Source organism: Apis dorsata, unplaced genomic scaffold (assembly GCF_000469605.1).
Source record: "Apis dorsata unplaced genomic scaffold, Apis dorsata 1.3 scaffold_77, whole genome shotgun sequence".
In the NCBI taxonomy this organism is placed as follows: Eukaryota; Metazoa; Arthropoda; class Insecta; order Hymenoptera; family Apidae; genus Apis; species Apis dorsata.
Window position 1 is genome coordinate 551,912 of NW_006263375.1, and position 18,440 is coordinate 570,351.

Below are 18,440 nucleotides of genomic sequence, written 5' to 3' on the forward strand. Positions count from 1 at the left end.
GCGAAACGTTATTTCGAACGTGTATACGGAATACGAAAATCGTAAATGGGTCATCGAGAGAGGTGAGGTATCGAGAGAAATAATAATAGTTCACGGAAACGGAATAGGACTAGTTTCGGATTTGTGCGGGAGATATCTAGTCCGAATAGTCGTCCGAGAGATAGATCCACGCGCGACAGTCGTACGCAATTCGTCGTTCGAAAATATGGATTGGAACGAGGTAAGTATTGATCACTATTCTAATTGTTAGTATTAAAGATAAAAAGAATTCGAGATTATTAATTTATTTGTTAATCAGTCGAGTTATTTCTTATAATTGAAATATCTTGAAAAAAATATTAAATATATTGAAATTATATTTGTATTGATTTAAGGATTAAGAATAATGAAAAAATATAAAGATAATGTATATAGGAGATTGATAGAACAATGTTATCGATAGAGATATATTATAAAATTCTCGTGGGAAATTTTTAATCAACAAGGATTTAAAAATAATGATATCTTTAATGATATCTTTATCATCTTTTATCATGATTATTTCTGAATTATATGTAGATTGTTTCATACATCTTCTTTTCGCTTTGAATATTAATAAATAGATATTATGTATAAATTCATGAACAATTCGTGAATTCATAGATTTAGGATGAAGAAGAGAATAAAGCGAATTAGATATCGAAACTGTCTCTTAAGAGTACAAAGTTTGCACGGCAAATGTAGACAAAGAGAGGAAATAGTGAGAGAAGGATAGAGTTAGAGTAAAAATATTGAAATCAGCGCCATCTTCAGAGTGCCGCAAATGAAACTCATAAAGGAAGGATAGAAAATGGTGAGAAAAGGATGGATATAGAATAAGAATTTATTATCAGCGCCATCTCTCGGATATTAAGAAAATTCTCTTAAGATTGAAAAAGTAAAATAAGAATTGAAGATTAACGCCATCTCTTAAATATTATCAGAAACATATGTTTAAAAATGTCAAGAGATGGCGCTTGCCTTTCTATTTCATCTTATTTTATTTTAATAAAATAAGAAGAGATCCAAAAGATGGTGCTCGTGATCAATTCTTATTTTATCTTCACCTTTCTCACACCGTTTCCTTTCCCTGTCTATATTTATTCGTGATGCGTAACCACACTACGAGCCAAACACGAAAAATATAAATTAAAACATAAATATAAATTAATAATAAAATAATAAATTAATAATAAAATAATAAACAGAAATATAAATTAAAAAACATATCTTTCGTCATTTCTCCTTCCAAATCATAATCTATCTTAATTTTTAATATAAAAACTGATCATTACATAAATACTTATAATATTATAGAATAGAAAAATAAAAGTAAAATTTAAAAAAAATTCTGAATAACACAAAATTAATGTTAATAACTATTATCTTCTGGTTCAATAAATCAATTGTTACAAACTATTAATCGTTATTATTAATTATAAATCAAATATTGTAAAAATTTATGTTTTAATTATATTATAATAAAATTAATATTCTTAACTTAGTATTTAATATCAAAATATATCTCATCAAATAATCTTCGTAATTCTTGTTTCGTTAAATAATCCCATTTGTGATAGGCTTCATCTTCGGTAGGAATCAGATCTTTTATCATATATAAATATTTTTCAAATGGACAAACATCATCTTGTCCCGGAAGATTACAAGTTACTAATTTTTGTGTATCCCAGTATAAGAACTAAAAAGTATATTATTGTTTTTCTATTAATAAATATTATTGTGTTATAAACGAAGTGATTTTTTTTTTTCATTGATAGGTTATTAAAAAAAATTACCCTGACATAATGTTTACCATCCTTATTCCTTAATTTTTCAAATATCATTGCACATCCATACGGTGGTAACTGAGGTTCGGATAAATTTAATGCTTTGACAAGAGCAGCGATATTTACTTCGTGCCCACTATATAAATAGATTTTTCTTGGATTTCGGCGCGCTGCGTTTATAATAATATTTTCAATAAATCTTTTGATAATCGTGCCACCGTTCAATCGTTTTTGAAGAAGTGTATACGAACGAATTTCGTATTCAATTTTCACAATATCTTGAAGTTTTATAAAAATTTCCTCGCTATACCATTCTGGCAAAGGAAGTTTCGAAGCTTTCTACGATATTATTTCGATACGATAATTATAATTATTTAATATATATTTTATTTGATATATAAATGTTGAGTTTTTTATACCTGTGCTACAAGTTGGTTGTACGTTTCATACAATTCATGTGATGTTTTCACGTTAGCACCAGTGTTTTCACTAATGTATTTGAATAAGTATCCATAGGGCTTTAATTTTTCAATAAATTTTTGTTCTTTTCTCACTTCGTTCAAAAGTTTTAAATATCTGTAAATCAATTGCACTATATATGTATATATATATATATATATAAGTCAATTTCTTGCATATTTCTTTTTATATATATATATTTTTCATCTTCTCTATTTTAAAACGATTTTATTCTATTATTTTATATATCTTGTATTGAACACTTACAATGGAGAAGAATCAGGTTTTAATAAATGATCAACTCTGGATGGCATACAGTATGTTGGTATTGGGAGCCATGGCAAATTTTGATTCCACATTTGAAACGGATTCGGACGAAAAAGACCAGCTAATACTAATTGAAGAGACGTTTTCGTTCGATCGTGATCCGTACTATAGGCATATACATCAGAAGGATAATAATGATTTCCTAAGAATGTATTATAACGTTCTCTCAACATGCTTCCAATTCGAAATTCTGTCATTTTCCCTTCCTGAAAACAAATTATAGTGATTCATCTATGTTTTTCTTTTTGATAGCATAGTTATATTGCAATAATTTATGTTGTTTAATTTATATCGTTATATTACGTTTGTTAACTGAGCAAGTCCCCATGGTTCATACATTGCATAATTAGTAAAATTTGGCGGTAATTCAGTTCTACGTGGTGTTCGTTCTCCATGTCTGAATATCTGATAAAATTGTGAATGATCGAATTTTGATATGGAATATATTTTATTTTTATATTGTTGATATTTTATTATTAAATTATTATTATTCATACTCTACATTTTTTTAATAATAATAATTTAATTTATTATTATAATAAATTAAATACAAAATAAAAGATAAAGATAAATTTTAAAATATCATTTGACAAATATATATAAATAAATAAATATACTGATAAATATATTGAATAAAAAATAATACTCACACATTGTACCAAATCTACATTGAATTCCTTTCTTGTCATTTGAAAGAAATTTCCTAGAAAAAGAATTATTATAAGAAATAATTTTATACAAGATATATTAAAAAAAAAAACGATATTTAAAATATATATTTTCTAGAATAATTATTCTTAAATCGTTAGATTCTTTATATGAGATAATTCGAACAACATAAGATTGGATATATATATTTTTATAACTTATCATTTCAGTTTTTTCATACATATAAAGTAGTATTGTTCATAGAACACTTTGATTTTAGAAATCAAGTCAAACATAAAAGTTGATATATAAAAATTGATTAAGACTTAAGGTATAAGTAATTTAAGTTTGCATTAAATAAAGACAACGTGATGTTATGACGGTATGATTATTTATTTATTTTTACGTATCAATTCATTTTCTATATTTGTTCTAACCTCTAAAATTGTATCTCTAAAAAGATTTTACAAATATAAATATTAACTTCTATATTAATATTTTGTATGTAATTGACAAACGAAATTTATTTAATTGATAAAATATCAATGAAAAAATCAAATTATAAATATTTTTAAATTGAAAAAGAATATTTCATAAAAGATGTGTACATATTATATTATCTTCATAATAGTTAAATTTAAAATGTAAATATACATTTAGTGATAAAAGAATTTATAAAATAATAAATTTTGTTTTTGCTATTGAAATAATTGGATTTATTAAAAAAGTAATATATATAATATAGATAAATGTTGTATAAACAAATTTCGAAATTTGGCATAGATAAATTTTTATTTATTTAACCTATCATTATATAATAAAATATTATTATTATTATTATATTATTATTAATCACGAAAATTTTTAAATAAATTGATGAAATTATTGTATATAAATTTGTTTTTAAAAATAAAATTTAATAATATTTCGCATTATTATCTATTTATAAAAACAAAAAAATATAAATGTAAATAATAAAATTATGAAATGTAGTTTTGTTTATCAGAATTATTTCTGATTATAATGCTTTTATAAAAATAAATATCATAATGAAAATTATGATTTATTTTATATTATTATATTGAAATATATTGAAAATACATTTACATTTTTTTGTAATGTATCGATTTTTAAACGATGTGTCTAAAAATATATACATATACGTATATTATTATTTACTATTAAAAATAATGAAATTAAAATCTCATAAGTATCATATATTAAAATATATATCTATATAATATTTAACATTGATTTTTTTTTTATAATTAAGAATATTAATGATATAATATATCAAATAATTTTTTCTTATTTTCTTATTTCTTATTTAAATTTTATCGTTATTTTATTTTTTAAAAATGATAATTAGATATTATTGTAAAATAATATAAATATTTATTGTTAATATATTAACAATTCTTTCTTAATTATAAATTAATTATAATAAATTTTTATAATTCTATATTTTTTATAATATATTTATGGAATTAAAAATAAATTACTACGTATAGATATGTAATATAGATATATAATAGATATAAACATAATATAATATAATAGACATAATGTAAAATATTCTAATATTTATTTTCGCGCACTTTATTAGAATTCAATTGAAAAATTGTCATAGAGCTGCCATCTATCAGTAGCATCTAGAGTGTAATATTAGGTGAAATTTGAATAATGCGTGTAATTTTCCTTGAATAAAAAAATAAAGTGTTTAAATAATTTTTGTAATTAAAATAAATGTGCATATAGTATAAAAAAATATTTTTTTTATTATAAACTATCAAATATAATGCAAATGCAATACAATTCTACTACAAAAATGAAAACTTGAAGTTGGCGATTAAGAATTTTTTATATCTATATATATATATCTCACTTTTTTCAATTTCTTTCAATTTTACAATTTAAATTACTTAAGATTTTTTTTTAAATTAATCTTAAACTTATTTTAAATAAATATACTATTTTTAAAATTAAAATTTCTATTCAAAATTTCTGTAAAATTTAAATATATGTTTTCATATATATATAATTATATGAAATGTAAAAAATGGAAACTAAATTTCTGAACTTTAAAGTATAAAGATATTCCATATTTATATAAGATTCTACTTCAATACAATTATATAATTTGTAACAATAATTCTAAAATAATATTGTAAGATAATATTTTTCATAATCAAAAATATTTTAAATATTTTAAACAAAAATTTCATTATATATTATATACATTTAATTTGTATATACATATTTTTATATTACACTATTATTAAATAATTTTTTATTATTTTTCTATTAAAATTTATAAATAATTTTATCTAATATATCTTAAATAAAATTCATATACTTTTAAAATAAAGAATACAATTTTATTTCTTAGTTTTTAAAAACATATAAGTTTATGTTTGTCATAAACAAATATTTTTGTTAAAAATATGCAAATTTGCATAAAAATATGTTTATATTAAATTTTGTACTTACGCTTCTTTGTATAGCATATTGCAGCGATTAAAAGTGTCCATTGATTTTCTTTATACGTATTCAACGACATAAATTACGATTTAGAGATCACGAACTAATATAAATATTAAGTTGACTTCTTTTTTATGAAACGCGATTGACGAAAAAGAAAATTAATTCAACTAATTTCATTGAAAATTTCTTTCATAATTTTCGACCGCCAATTCAGTATTACAATTTTCTAACCTATACCGTATTATATACTAGTCGGACACAATCATTGAAGATTCATTTTTTCTTCGTAATGCGACGATAAAATATGTTTTTATATATAATATTTATAAAGTCAAGAAAAAATGTGTATTGTTTTATATAACACAATTGTATTAATTTGCATATAGGAATGTAATTTATAAATAAGAAACATGAGATTGTGAAAATATTTTTCTTGTGTTATTGTGTATATAAGATAATTATAAATTCATAAAATATGTCTGCTAAAAGAAAACCAGAAACACAAGTGCCAGCTGAAGAAAGTGATTTATTATCAATTAGACCACTTGGAGCTGGCCAAGAAGTAGGAAGATCGTGTATCATGTTAGAATTCAAAGGCAAGAAAATTATGTTAGATTGTGGTATTCATCCTGGTTTATCTGGTATGGATGCATTACCATTTGTGGACTTAGTAGAAGCAGATGAAATTGATTTATTATTAATTTCACATTTTCATTTGGATCATTGTGGAGCTTTACCATGGTTTCTACAAAAAACTAGTTTTAAAGGACGATGTTTTATGACTCATGCTACTAAAGCTATTTATCGTTGGCTCTTATCTGATTATATTAAAGTAAGCAACATTGCAACAGAACAAATGTTATATACTGAATCTGATTTAGAAACTAGTATGGATAAAATAGAAACTATTAATTTTCATGAAGAAAAGGATGTATTTGGAATAAAATTTTGGGCCTATAATGCTGGTCATGTATTAGGTGCTGCTATGTTCATGATAGAAATAGCAGGTGTTAAAATTTTATATACTGGAGATTTTAGTCGACAAGAAGATAGACATTTAATGGCAGCTGAAATTCCAAATATTCATCCAGATGTTTTAATTACTGAATCTACTTATGGTACACATATACATGAAAAAAGAGAAGATCGTGAAGGAAGATTTACAAATTTAGTTCATGAAATTGTTAATAGAGGTGGAAGATGTTTGATACCAGTATTTGCATTAGGTAGAGCACAAGAACTTCTTCTTATTTTAGATGAATATTGGAGTCAACATCCTGAACTTCATGAAATTCCTATATATTATGCCTCTTCTTTAGCAAAAAAGTGTATGGCTGTTTATCAAACTTATGTAAATGCAATGAATGATAAAATTAGAAGGCAAATAGCTATCAATAATCCTTTTGTATTCAAACATATTTCAAATTTAAAAGGAATTGATCATTTTGAAGATATTGGACCATGTGTAGTAATGGCTTCTCCTGGTATGATGCAAAGTGGACTATCAAGAGAATTATTTGAATCTTGGTGTACAGATGCAAAGAATGGAGTTATAATTGCTGGTTATTGTGTGGAAGGAACATTAGCAAAAACTATTTTGTCAGAACCCGAAGAAATTACAACTATGTCTGGACAAAAGTTACCATTAAAAATGTCTGTTGACTATATATCATTTTCAGCACATACAGATTATCAACAAACTTCAGAATTTATACGTAGTTTAAAACCACCACATGTTGTGCTTGTACATGGAGAACAAAATGAAATGGGTAGATTAAAAGCAGCATTACAAAGAGAATATGAAGATGATCCAAATACAACAATGGAGATACATAATCCTAGAAATACTGTTGCTGTAGAATTATATTTCAGAGGAGAAAAAACTGCCAAAGTAATGGGCACATTAGCAATGGAAACACCTAAACCAGGACAAACATTATCTGGAGTTCTTGTTAAAAGAAATTTCAATTATCATATGCTTGCACCTTGTGATTTATCAAAATATACAGATATGAGTATGAGTCAAGTTATTCAAAGACAAAGTGTATATTTTTCAGCATCATTACTAGTATTAAAACATTTGTTAACCCAAATTGCTGGAAATTTAGAAGTTGTAGATGATAAAAAATTACGTGTTTTTAAGAATATTGATGTTACAATTGATGGAAAAATTGTTACAATGGAATGGGTTGCAACACCTGTAAATGATATGTATGCAGATTCCGTTTTGACTGCAATATTACAAGCTGAAATGATGGAACAACCACTCAAAGTATTACCTGCACCTACAAAAATGGATCGAATGCATTTTAAAGAATGTTTGATAGAGATGTTACAAGAAATGTTTGGTGAAGATTCTGTTCCTAAAATTTTTAAAGGAGAAAAATTATATGTAACAGTTGATGGGAAAAAAGCACATATAGATTTATTAAATTTAGAAGTAACTAGTAAAGAAGATGAAACTTTTCAACAAATAGTACAAACAGCAGTAACAAAATTGCATCAATCACTTGCACCTCCCTGTGATACAATTTAAAAAATATTTCTTTAATAAATTACATATTGAATATGATACTTATAAAATTATTAATAAGTATATTATTAGAAAATATTGAAAAACAAAGACTTTTATTTATTGTACAATTCAATGGTATTGTATAATACAAACATTTGTTCATTTTTATAATAATAATAATATTAATAAGTAAATATAAAAATATAAAAATTAAATTACTATTTAGATATTTTTTTATATAATATCCTTAAACTTTGTACTATATAGATTAATATTTTTTATATTATCAAAATAGTAAAAATTGTTTGAAAAAGTATATTCAGTAAAAGTATATCATAAATATTTTATTATTATAAGCATTTTTTTATATTTAAGTCTTGTATGTAAGATAATTTCTACTTGATCTCTTCAGATATACAATCATTAAATATAAATAAATATCGTTTAAATATATAATTCATCATGTTATAATAATATGATAAAAAAATAATATAAATATGTACAATTCATCCTATTAATATGTACCAAAGCATATCATACAGATTAAAAATCATTTTATATAATAAAAATTTAAAATGTGATTGATTAAATTCATGCATAAAAAATGCAAATATAAAAGAAAAATTAAGCATGTAAATGTTTTTTATATAGAAATACTCAATAAATCAAGAAATAATATATTCGGAAAGATTTCCCCATGCTGGTCCAACTTTTAATTTTACAGGTAATGGTACTGTAAGTTGACATACTTGCTCCATTGATTCTTTTACTATTGTTGCAACTTGTCGTAAATCGTATATATTTGCCTAAAGTAAAAAAGTATGAAAAAGAATTTTTTATTATTTTTATGAAAATATAATTCTTTAAATTAAATACTTACTTCATATAAAAGTTCATCATGAAGCTGTAATACTAAATAGCCACCTTTGTGTTGTGTTTCTTTACTATTACTTCTTAATTTGCGAGTAGAATTAATAGGCATAATAGGTGGAGAAGTTGAGAATTCAAATCGCATTCTTTTTTCAATATCAACCATTGCTTTTTTAACAATATCAGCTGCAGAACCTTGAACTTTAGTATTCACTGCTTGACGTTCCGTTTGTGCTATAAAATAAAAATAATCATAATGGTTTATTCATAATTAATTAAAAATTTTGTTTTAGAAACGAAATTATATTAATAAAAAATTACATTTTTCCATTGGATTTATACTAGTTAATCCAGGAAACATTCTACGTCTTTCCAAAATAGTTGTAATGTAACCATTTATACGTGCTTCTTCCAATACATTATTCAACCATTTAGATATACCTGGATATGCATTCATAAAAGATTCCAAAAATTCTTTGGCTTTAACTTCATCTACCGACAAATTTTCAGCAAGTGTTTTTACTCCCATACCATAAATCATTCCATAGCATAATTGCTTTGTATGTTGTCGCATTTTATCATCAACCTATTAATTGATTAATATTAATTATGAAATGTATTACAATTATATTACAATTATATAATGAATATACCATTTTCTAATTTATATGAATACCTCATTTTCGGATACATGATTCCATTTTGCTGCAATATTCTTAAAGATATCACCTGGTTTTCGCATAATATTGCATAATGTTGTATCTTTTGAAAAGTGAGCTAATATTCTTAATTCAAGTTGACAATAATCCGCTGACAACATAATATTGCCTATTGCTGGTATAAATGCCATTCGAACACTTATTGTAAAACTATTGTCTTCAGAATTAAAATCTCTTGGTACATTTTGTAAGTTTGGTTCATACATCGATATTCTACCCGTTAATGTGGATGTAACACAATTACCATGAATACGAGAACTATGTTGAGCCAGATTTAGTAAAGGATAAATGATCTAAAAATTTTATCAAATGGAAAAATCATTTAAGAGATATAAATTAAAAAAAAAATTTCTTTTTTATTTTATACATACTTTAGATTTAGTTACATTTAATTTACGCCATGACATAACAAGATTAGATATTGGATGATCAGATTGTCCTAGCACTGCTTTATTAACACTAATTTTCTTTCCTTTGTATAAACCTAAAATCTAAATGATAGAAATTTAATGATTAAGTTTTCAATTTTATTGATAATTAATTTCATTATTATATTTATAAACCTCTCCAACTTCTTTAGATGAAGAAAAATTAAATTTTTTTCCACATAATGCATACGCTCGTTCTTCTAATAATATCATTTCTTCGCGAATAACAGAAGATAAATCTTGTAATGATTTTAAACATACACCTAAGCCAGTTAATTCCATATATGCTAATAAAATAATGGTTTTCATTTCGATATCTAAAAATATATTTAAATTTCTTTCAAAATATAAGAAAAAATAATAAATGAATATTATATATGTATTCGTAATATTTATTACCTTTAAATGTATATAATAATGTTGGACTTAATTGTTCTAATTTATCTATAAGTTTATCAGTTATGTGCCATGTAAGTACAGCTTCTGCACATGCTCTAAGTTCTCCTGGTATTGCACTTTTGATGCATAATCCAGGTCCTGTATCATAACATGTACCCATTTTTTTAATTATGAAGCATCCTTGTGGAAAATATTCTTTTACCTATTTATGCAATAATTTAAATATATAGTTAATTATAATATAATAAATAAATTTAATATAATAAATAATTTAAATAATAATAAAAATATATATATATATACCATGTCATTAAAAGTTTTTTCATAAATGTTACCATCATACAACCAATTTGCTACTTTTGGATCTAAAAATTTACAACTTGCAATAATACCACAACATTCATATAAAGTTTTAAATGTTTCTTTAGTTGCAAAACATTTTACATATAAAACTGTATTAGCAAGCAATTCTTTAAATAACTTCATTTGCTCTTTGCCTGAGATTTTTAAATCTGAAAATTTATTTTTTTTTAAATTTAGCAAATTTAGCAAAAATTAAAAATTAGCAAAAAATAACAAAAAATTAATATTAATGTAATATTAAATAAAAAAAATGTATTATTAAATAAAATTAATATTAATGTAATATTAAATACCTTGTTCATTGGAGAAAGAAATATAATATGCAATATTGCTTTCCCAAGCAATAGCTGCACCATATAGTTTTTTATCTCCATATGTATAATTTTCCACTTTTTTAGATTTTTTTTTACCTTCACTAGAAGAACCAATGATTTTGGCACCTATATTGTTAGTTTCATCATTATATAATTCACAATTTAATGCCAAAGCAATATATCGTTTTTGCATTACTTCACGTTTAAATAAATTAAATGTTCCTCTATCACTTCCAATTTTTATAATATTCAATGTATTCCAATTAATCATTTCATTTGAGATATCTACAAGTTCATTCGCTTGTATACACATCTTAGAATTATTTTGAGTTCTTTTTAAATTAATTTTAGGTTTTTTTAAAATTTTTGATGATTTTATAGATGTGTCTTCATCTGAATTCGAAATTATGCTATCAATACTACAATTTTTACTAGATAAAATATTTTTTGCATAAATTTCTTTTAATTTCGGTTTGATTTTACATTCTCTAATTTCAGTTTTATTTGACACAGTAATTGCATTGTTTTTATCATCAGATATCTGATCGGAAATTTTTTGAGTATATATTTTTCGTTTTCTTTCAGAATCTAATTTAATACGTATTTTGTTATTTGTAGCAGGTGAATTTGTATTTTGAGAAGCAACAATAATATCATCTGAATCTGATTTATTTGATGATGATGCGTGATTTTTATTAAAAACAATATTTGCTAAAGGTGATCTTGCAATTGATTCATTCTTGAATTTGGATTTTTGCGATATTTTTTTTAGATCAGGTATATTCATGGTTTTCTCAAATTTCAAATCAGATTTTTTTTTCATCTCAGGCGTCAAATCATTTATTCCATTAGATCCTATAATATGTTGTATATTTGTATTTTTTACATTTCTGATACTACATTTAATTAATACATCTTCGTTATTTTTATCTTTGATTTCATGTAATTTCTCTATTATTTTTTTTGATTCATTCCAAGAATCATCTTTCCATGAAATCATATTATGTTTTATTTGTGAATTTATAGAATTTAAAGAATTTAAAGAATTTTGATTTATATTTTTATTTTTTATATCATTTTCTATATCTATTTCATTGTTAACATTATAAGTAATGGCTTTATTCTCTATTACTTTCTGTTCAGATAATTTAGTATCTTCAAACTCTGAGAAATGTAGAGAATCAATGATATTTTGTTCAAGAGCATTGCAAATTTGTGTATCGAGATTTAAACTATCATCAAATAAACTAGGACTTCTTGAAATCTCTGCTTTTATATCATTCTCAATAGATAAACATGTTGCTTCATTTTTACAAATGGATACTAATTTATCATTTTTTTCATCCGAAATTCTTATTTTCTTGATTGATATAGTATTTATATTTTGATTATTCTGATCATCATTAATTGAGTATTTAATAGAAGAACTTTTTGTATGATTTCTTTTTTTACTATTGAAAGCAATTAATGATTCACTATTTTTTCTCTCTAAACAACTAAGAATTACTTTAGAACTATTTTTTAAAAAATCAGTCGATAATTTTTCAATTGGAGATTCAAAAAATTCTGGAATATTTATTTGCGATAATTGATCAATAACATCATCACATTTTCTTTTTTGTTCTGTACTATTTTCCAAGATACATTTAGAATTTTCAATATTTTCTATAACACTCATATCTATTTTGGATTTTTCATTTTTATTATATTTATGATTTAATGTAATTTTTTTAATATTATTAATAGAATTCACATTCTTGTTCACAGTTTGATTAATTAAAGATATATTTTTTTCACATTCATCTTGAATTTTTTCATTTGAATTAGTTTTGTTTTGAGGATTATTCGGCATAGTTTCAATATTTATTTGTACATCAATATTTTTTAGCATATCTTGTTGTGTGCATAAGTTCACTTCAGTATTAGATTCGTTTGTAACAATAGATCGTTCATTTTGCTTCCATGACATATCTTGCAATCTCAATTCATTCTATAATTAAAATAAAAAATTGTTCAATTTTAAAATCATTCAAAGAAATTTAATTTTAACATTATAACTATTATCTACCTGTACCAATATTCTAGCTTCATGAACCAACATGATTGCAGCTTCGTGAGGTGTTAAACCATCTTTTCCAGTAACAAACACTGTTCTCATTTTATTTCGTTTTATTGCTTCTGATTCATGTTCACCATCATGTTCTTTCTCACTAAAATATAATTTTAACATTGTATATGTTCTTATTAAAATTTATTTTGTTATTGCAAATCAATGAAATATTTTAATTATGCACCTTTCAAAAGGAAGTGCTTTATAAAGTGCTCGTTCAACATCCAGTTCATTAGCAATAGCTAAATCTGCTACAGATGTTATTCCATGCTTATAAAGACTTCTAGCACGTAGTCCATTTAACATTGGAAGTCTTAATAAATCTAATAATTCTCTACAAACACCAAACTGCAATCGTGTTTGAAATTGCGAAACTAATAATTCCATACAGTCCCAACCTAATTGCTTACAAAATTGTGTAATCATTCCTAAAGATTTTAATATACAAAAATATTATCAAATAAAATAAAATGTTTTTTCGTAAGAAATAAAAAAATATTACCAGCAAATGTAGAAGCAGATTGTTGTAAAGTTTGAAGAACGCCACGGCAACAGCCGTATTTTTTACAAACTGAATTAAGCGGGATTTCACGAACTAAATCGTGTAAAGCTAATGCTGTATAAAATCTTTTATGTATACTAAGCTAAAAATAGGAATTTATGTTAATTAATATAGTTATTAAATTTTTAATTACGAGAATCAATATTCAATACTTAAATATAAAATCAATTCACCAATTTCCCCTGTCGCACGATACCCCTAACAGCTGATGTTAAAAATCGTTCCTCTATACCAACAAGTTGTCCGACTCTACGTTCACTTTCTGACAACATTTTCCACAATTCCAAAAATGTCATCCAATCAATAGATCCAATTTGGTTTCCAGAAGTAAATGGTGTTACAAGATATATTACATGCAATTCTGTATCCAAGACAAAACATCGTCTTGCTTTTTGAAGTTCTTCAAGTAAAAATAAACCCTCTCTAGGTGCAATAGAAGCTGCTAAGCAAGCTTTTCCAAAAGCTGTAGCCACCCATCTATTATGTCCTTCTTCAGTTTTTTGTAAACTACATAATGTACATTATATAAAAAATAAAATATCAAAAGTATTAAAAATATCAATGTAAAATTTTTGTAATGCTTACAGTAAAAATTCATTGTCTACTAAAAATTTAATTGCTTTGTTCCAAAGATCTTTTGAGTCATATTCATTGCTCAAACTTACTAATGTACAATTAACATACAATTCAAGATCTGATGGAGTATACACAACTTCACTAGCTACAGCTTCTAAAAGTGCTCGAATTAAAGGAGCTGAATCTTCAAGGCAAGATTCAATTGGTTCTAAAGAAGCTGATATTAATGCTTCAGCTGATTTTTGTTCATTTGGTTTACAAATAAGTATACTTTCACCTATGAAAATGATTTGTTTTCATATTTTTTTTCATTAACTTTTTATTTGAGAATTAGTTTACTTAATTCCAGTATTTTCTTTTCTTCTTACCTGCTGTATCTTTTCCCATTCTACCTGCTCGTCCTATCATTTGACGATAGGTAAGACTATCTAATAGTTTGCCAGCAAACTTTGGAGATCTGATAATCACTCTTCTAGCAGGTAAATTTACTCCACTACTTAAAGTTGATGTAGCGATAAGCACTCTTAAAGATCCGGATCTAAAATAAGTTAATATTTATAATTGAAGTTTTTTTAATTTAATATATATATAACAAATATATCTATAAAAAATGTAAGGTAAACCTGAAAGATCCTTCTATAATATCACGTTCATCCATAGTAAGACCAGCGTGATGAAAAGCTATTCCAAATGATACTGTATTTTTTAATACATTATCTAAACCAGTAGGACTACGTTTTAATTGTTCCAATGTTTCAGAAATTAATTCAGAATCTAATTGATCTCTTAAAATTTTACCTAATTGTGTATTTTCTCTACCTAAAAAAAAAACTCATTTAATATATACATATAAATATAAAGAAAATTCAAAAATCAGAAAAATCAGAAAAATCATTAAACAAACCCAATTTACAAAATGCAATAGCAATTTGTTCAGCTAGTTTTTCACACCAATTTTTTGTAGAACAAAAAATTAATACACTATGTCCATCAGATATTGTTTCAATACATAGATGAAGAATATCATCAGAATCCATAGTTAATTCTGGCATTGGTGTTAAACTTCTTATAAGACATAATTTATTATCATATATATTTCTGCCTATCTGAAAACATATGAAAACTTGTATTAATTTTAAATTACAAATATATATATTACATTTTTAAAATATAAATTATAAAATACTTTGCATTGTTCATTTAAAGGTATTGGTCTAAATTCTGTCTTATATAACTCTGCATCCAACCATTTAGCTAAAAGAGATAAATTTGGAAGTGTAGCAGACATACCAATTAATTGTATATTAATATTTTCATTCCTGAAGGAAAATTTTTTTGAATTTATTTTTAATTTATTTAACAAACTATTATATTTTTTTATATCAAATGATAATAAATTTTGTTACCTAGAAGTCATATATCTCAATTTAGTTAAAAGTAATTCAAGAAGATATCCACGATTTGGATCACCAACAAGATGTAATTCATCTACAATTACAGCACCTAAATTAATTAATTCATTTTCTTCCATTAAATGATTTATTAATGAGTTTGCTTTTTCAATAGTTGCTATTGCAATATGAGTTGTTGCAAATCCTCCTGAAGGTGCAATACCACCCATAAATCCTTCTACTCGAACACCACTATCAGATAATAAATCCTAAAGAATTATAGTTCCAAAATTACTATATATTATATCTTTATATTATGTACTTATATAATTAAATCTTACTTGAAAATAATACATTTTTTCCCTAACAACAGAGACAAATGGCAAGATAAAAATTACTTTTTTTTGTCTTTCTAATACTGTTTTTATCATGAGAATTTCAGCTATTAATGTCTTTCCAGCTGATGTTGGTGCAGAATATACAAGATTACAATTTTTTTCAATGACTTTCTGATTTGATAAACATTCTACTTGCCAAGCAAACATAGTAGTTACTCCTCTTGCTTCATATTTCTGTAATGAATAATTATTGATGTAATAAGTAATTTAAATCAAAAGAAAATAGTTAATTTTGACATTTATATAAATTTATTATAAATAAGATCATAAATTGTTTAATTGTTTATTTTACCTGAAGAATATTTAATGGTAATCCCCAAGAAGATAATTTGCATCGATCTTGAGTAGGAATAATAGAGATGGAAGGATTAATTTCTGATATTTTTTCTGTATTATTTATAGAACTATTACTGTTAGATAAATTTACATTAGTCATATCATTTGTTGTCATATATGCAACATTATTTTTGTTTAAATTATTTACATGCAAAGTTAACAATTCAGATTTATTATTTGATAATGTATTTGTATTTGAAGAAATATTATCTCTTGTACAATTATCATTCATATTAACATTTTCTTTGTCAATTTTAAATAAATTATCATTCTTTTTAAATGACATAATTTTTTTTGTTTTGGATTTATTTGTTTCTTTACATTTTGAATTATTTGGATTTAAATTAGGTTTTTTATTAGTAAAATTACACAATCCTTCTTTCAATTGAGTAACTTTATCAACATCATTTGCAACCATAGAAAAATATATATTATGTTTAAAATATTTATCTACATTATTATGATTATCAATAATATTCATATTTTTATTTTCAACTTGAATACAGGCAGATAAAGTATCATCCCCAAAAGATGGTATTTTATTGAAAGATTGCATTTTGTTATTTTTATATTACTTGAATAATGTATTTAAAAAATTCTATAACAAAGTTCATACAATTTCAATCTTTATAAATGGAATTTTTTTTATAATTTTTATACAATTTTCATTCATAATTTTCAAAATTTAATATATTATTTTATATCTTATATATATTATTTTATCTTGTTTTAATATAATATAATTAATCAACGTTATTAATATCAAATTTACAAATAAAGCAATTATATATTATAGTTTTTGTTTTATTCAATTCATTATTTAATAAATAATTATATAAATATAAATTTTTATTTATGTACAAAATTATCACTTGTAGTATAAATATAGCAAATGCTTCATTTCTTAAATTAAATCAAATATTTAATAAAAAATAATTGATTTATTGAATAAAAAATAGTAGGAAAATAATCCAAATTTTTCTTTCACAACATAATATCGATTTTATTATAAAATTTGATAAAAATCACATCTTAAACGACATTTAAAATACATGATTAACGTACGATTGCGCGTAGCGACATCACAATAAATATTTTTTTAAAAAATTTAAGTTTTATTATTAATTTATTAACATTTAATTCATATATAATATATCTTATAAAGAATATTTTTAATTATTCATATTAAATCCATTTATTTTATTTATTTAAATTATAAATAATTTGAATCATGGGATATTGCCTTAATTTTCCCTAGAAATAAGAGAAATTTATATATACATTTCAACTTAAAATAAAAAAAAATTATTATATCATATATATATTTAAACTTTAATTATATAATTATATGAATTGTATATACAATTAATTTTTTATAATTGGAAGTAAAATAAATATTTTTATAAGATGAAAATTTTAGATATTTTATAAATTTAAAAACTATAAAATATTTATAAATATTTATAATATTTATTAACATTTTGTTTAGTAATTATGTACATATATTTCAAAAATATATATTTTTTTTTTTAACATTGCATTAGAAATATTAGAAAATTGTTGAACTTGATGGAATATGCCCTCTAGCGAGAAATTTCTGAACGAATTTCATAAAATACATTAGATAATGAAAATGCATATGATAATTGCTTAGTATTTAAAATTATGTAACGTTACATTTAAAATTAAATATGCAGGAAATCATTATTCTCGATTTACAATTAACGAGAATAAAT

The 18,440-nt window shown here is 23.3% G+C and overlaps 3 protein-coding genes across 3 annotated transcripts; 1 reads left to right on the forward strand and 2 right to left on the reverse strand.

Moving 5' to 3' along the window:
* Positions 1 to 1,399: 1,399 nt before the first annotated feature.
* Positions 1,400 to 6,064, reverse strand: LOC102673363 (venom acid phosphatase Acph-1-like). The gene is made up of 7 exons (XM_006610750.2): positions 5,730 to 6,064; positions 3,242 to 3,294; positions 2,895 to 2,996; positions 2,532 to 2,797; positions 2,225 to 2,381; positions 1,815 to 2,144; positions 1,400 to 1,717 (listed from the first exon to the last, which is right to left on the reverse strand). Exons 1-7 carry the CDS (start codon positions 5,797 to 5,799, stop codon positions 1,520 to 1,522), a joined length of 1,176 nt encoding a protein of 391 aa, XP_006610813.1. The 5' UTR covers positions 5,800 to 6,064; the 3' UTR covers positions 1,400 to 1,519.
* On the forward strand, positions 5,751 to 8,797 carry LOC102673237 (cleavage and polyadenylation specificity factor 73). Its single transcript, XM_006610749.2, has one exon. The coding sequence runs from the start codon at positions 6,199 to 6,201 to the stop codon at positions 8,257 to 8,259; it is 2,061 nt and encodes a 686-aa protein (XP_006610812.1). The 5' UTR covers positions 5,751 to 6,198; the 3' UTR covers positions 8,260 to 8,797.
* Positions 8,581 to 17,300, reverse strand: LOC102675896 (DNA polymerase theta). The gene is made up of 21 exons (XM_031508152.1): positions 16,661 to 17,300; positions 16,312 to 16,542; positions 15,986 to 16,239; positions 15,766 to 15,898; positions 15,484 to 15,685; positions 15,203 to 15,398; positions 14,948 to 15,117; positions 14,589 to 14,856; positions 14,177 to 14,510; positions 13,944 to 14,085; positions 13,626 to 13,869; positions 13,400 to 13,541; positions 11,311 to 13,321; positions 10,958 to 11,166; positions 10,655 to 10,856; positions 10,391 to 10,572; positions 10,199 to 10,318; positions 9,785 to 10,120; positions 9,430 to 9,694; positions 9,119 to 9,342; positions 8,581 to 9,044 (listed from the first exon to the last, which is right to left on the reverse strand). Exons 1-21 carry the CDS (start codon positions 17,258 to 17,260, stop codon positions 8,904 to 8,906), a joined length of 6,606 nt encoding a protein of 2,201 aa, XP_031364012.1. The 5' UTR covers positions 17,261 to 17,300; the 3' UTR covers positions 8,581 to 8,903.
* Positions 17,301 to 18,440: the final 1,140 nt, after the last annotated feature.

What these genes read in the sequence shown, in the direction of transcription:
- LOC102673237 (XM_006610749.2), top strand. Translation starts at nt 6,199, where the DNA reads ATGTCTGCTAAAAGAAAACCAGAAACACAAGTGCCAGCTGAAGAAAGT.
- LOC102675896 (XM_031508152.1), bottom strand. Translation starts at nt 17,260, where the DNA reads ATGCAATCTTTCAATAAAATACCATCTTTTGGGGATGATACTTTATCT. An exon ending in TTCTTTCTCCAATGAACAAG is followed by an intron (nt 11,167 to 11,310) that starts GTATTTAATATT and finishes ATAAATTTTCAG; the next exon opens with ATTTAAAAATCTCAGGCAAA. An exon ending in CATCTAAAGAAGTTGGAGAG is followed by an intron (nt 10,319 to 10,390) that starts GTTTATAAATAT and finishes TCTATCATTTAG; the next exon opens with ATTTTAGGTTTATACAAAGG.
- LOC102673363 (XM_006610750.2), bottom strand. Translation starts at nt 5,799, where the DNA reads ATGTCGTTGAATACGTATAAAGAAAATCAATGGACACTTTTAATCGCT. An exon ending in ATGTAGATTTGGTACAATGT is followed by an intron (nt 2,997 to 3,241) that starts GTGAGTATTATT and finishes CAATTTTATCAG; the next exon opens with ATATTCAGACATGGAGAACG. An exon ending in ACAACCAACTTGTAGCACAG is followed by an intron (nt 2,145 to 2,224) that starts GTATAAAAAACT and finishes ATAATATCGTAG; the next exon opens with AAAGCTTCGAAACTTCCTTT.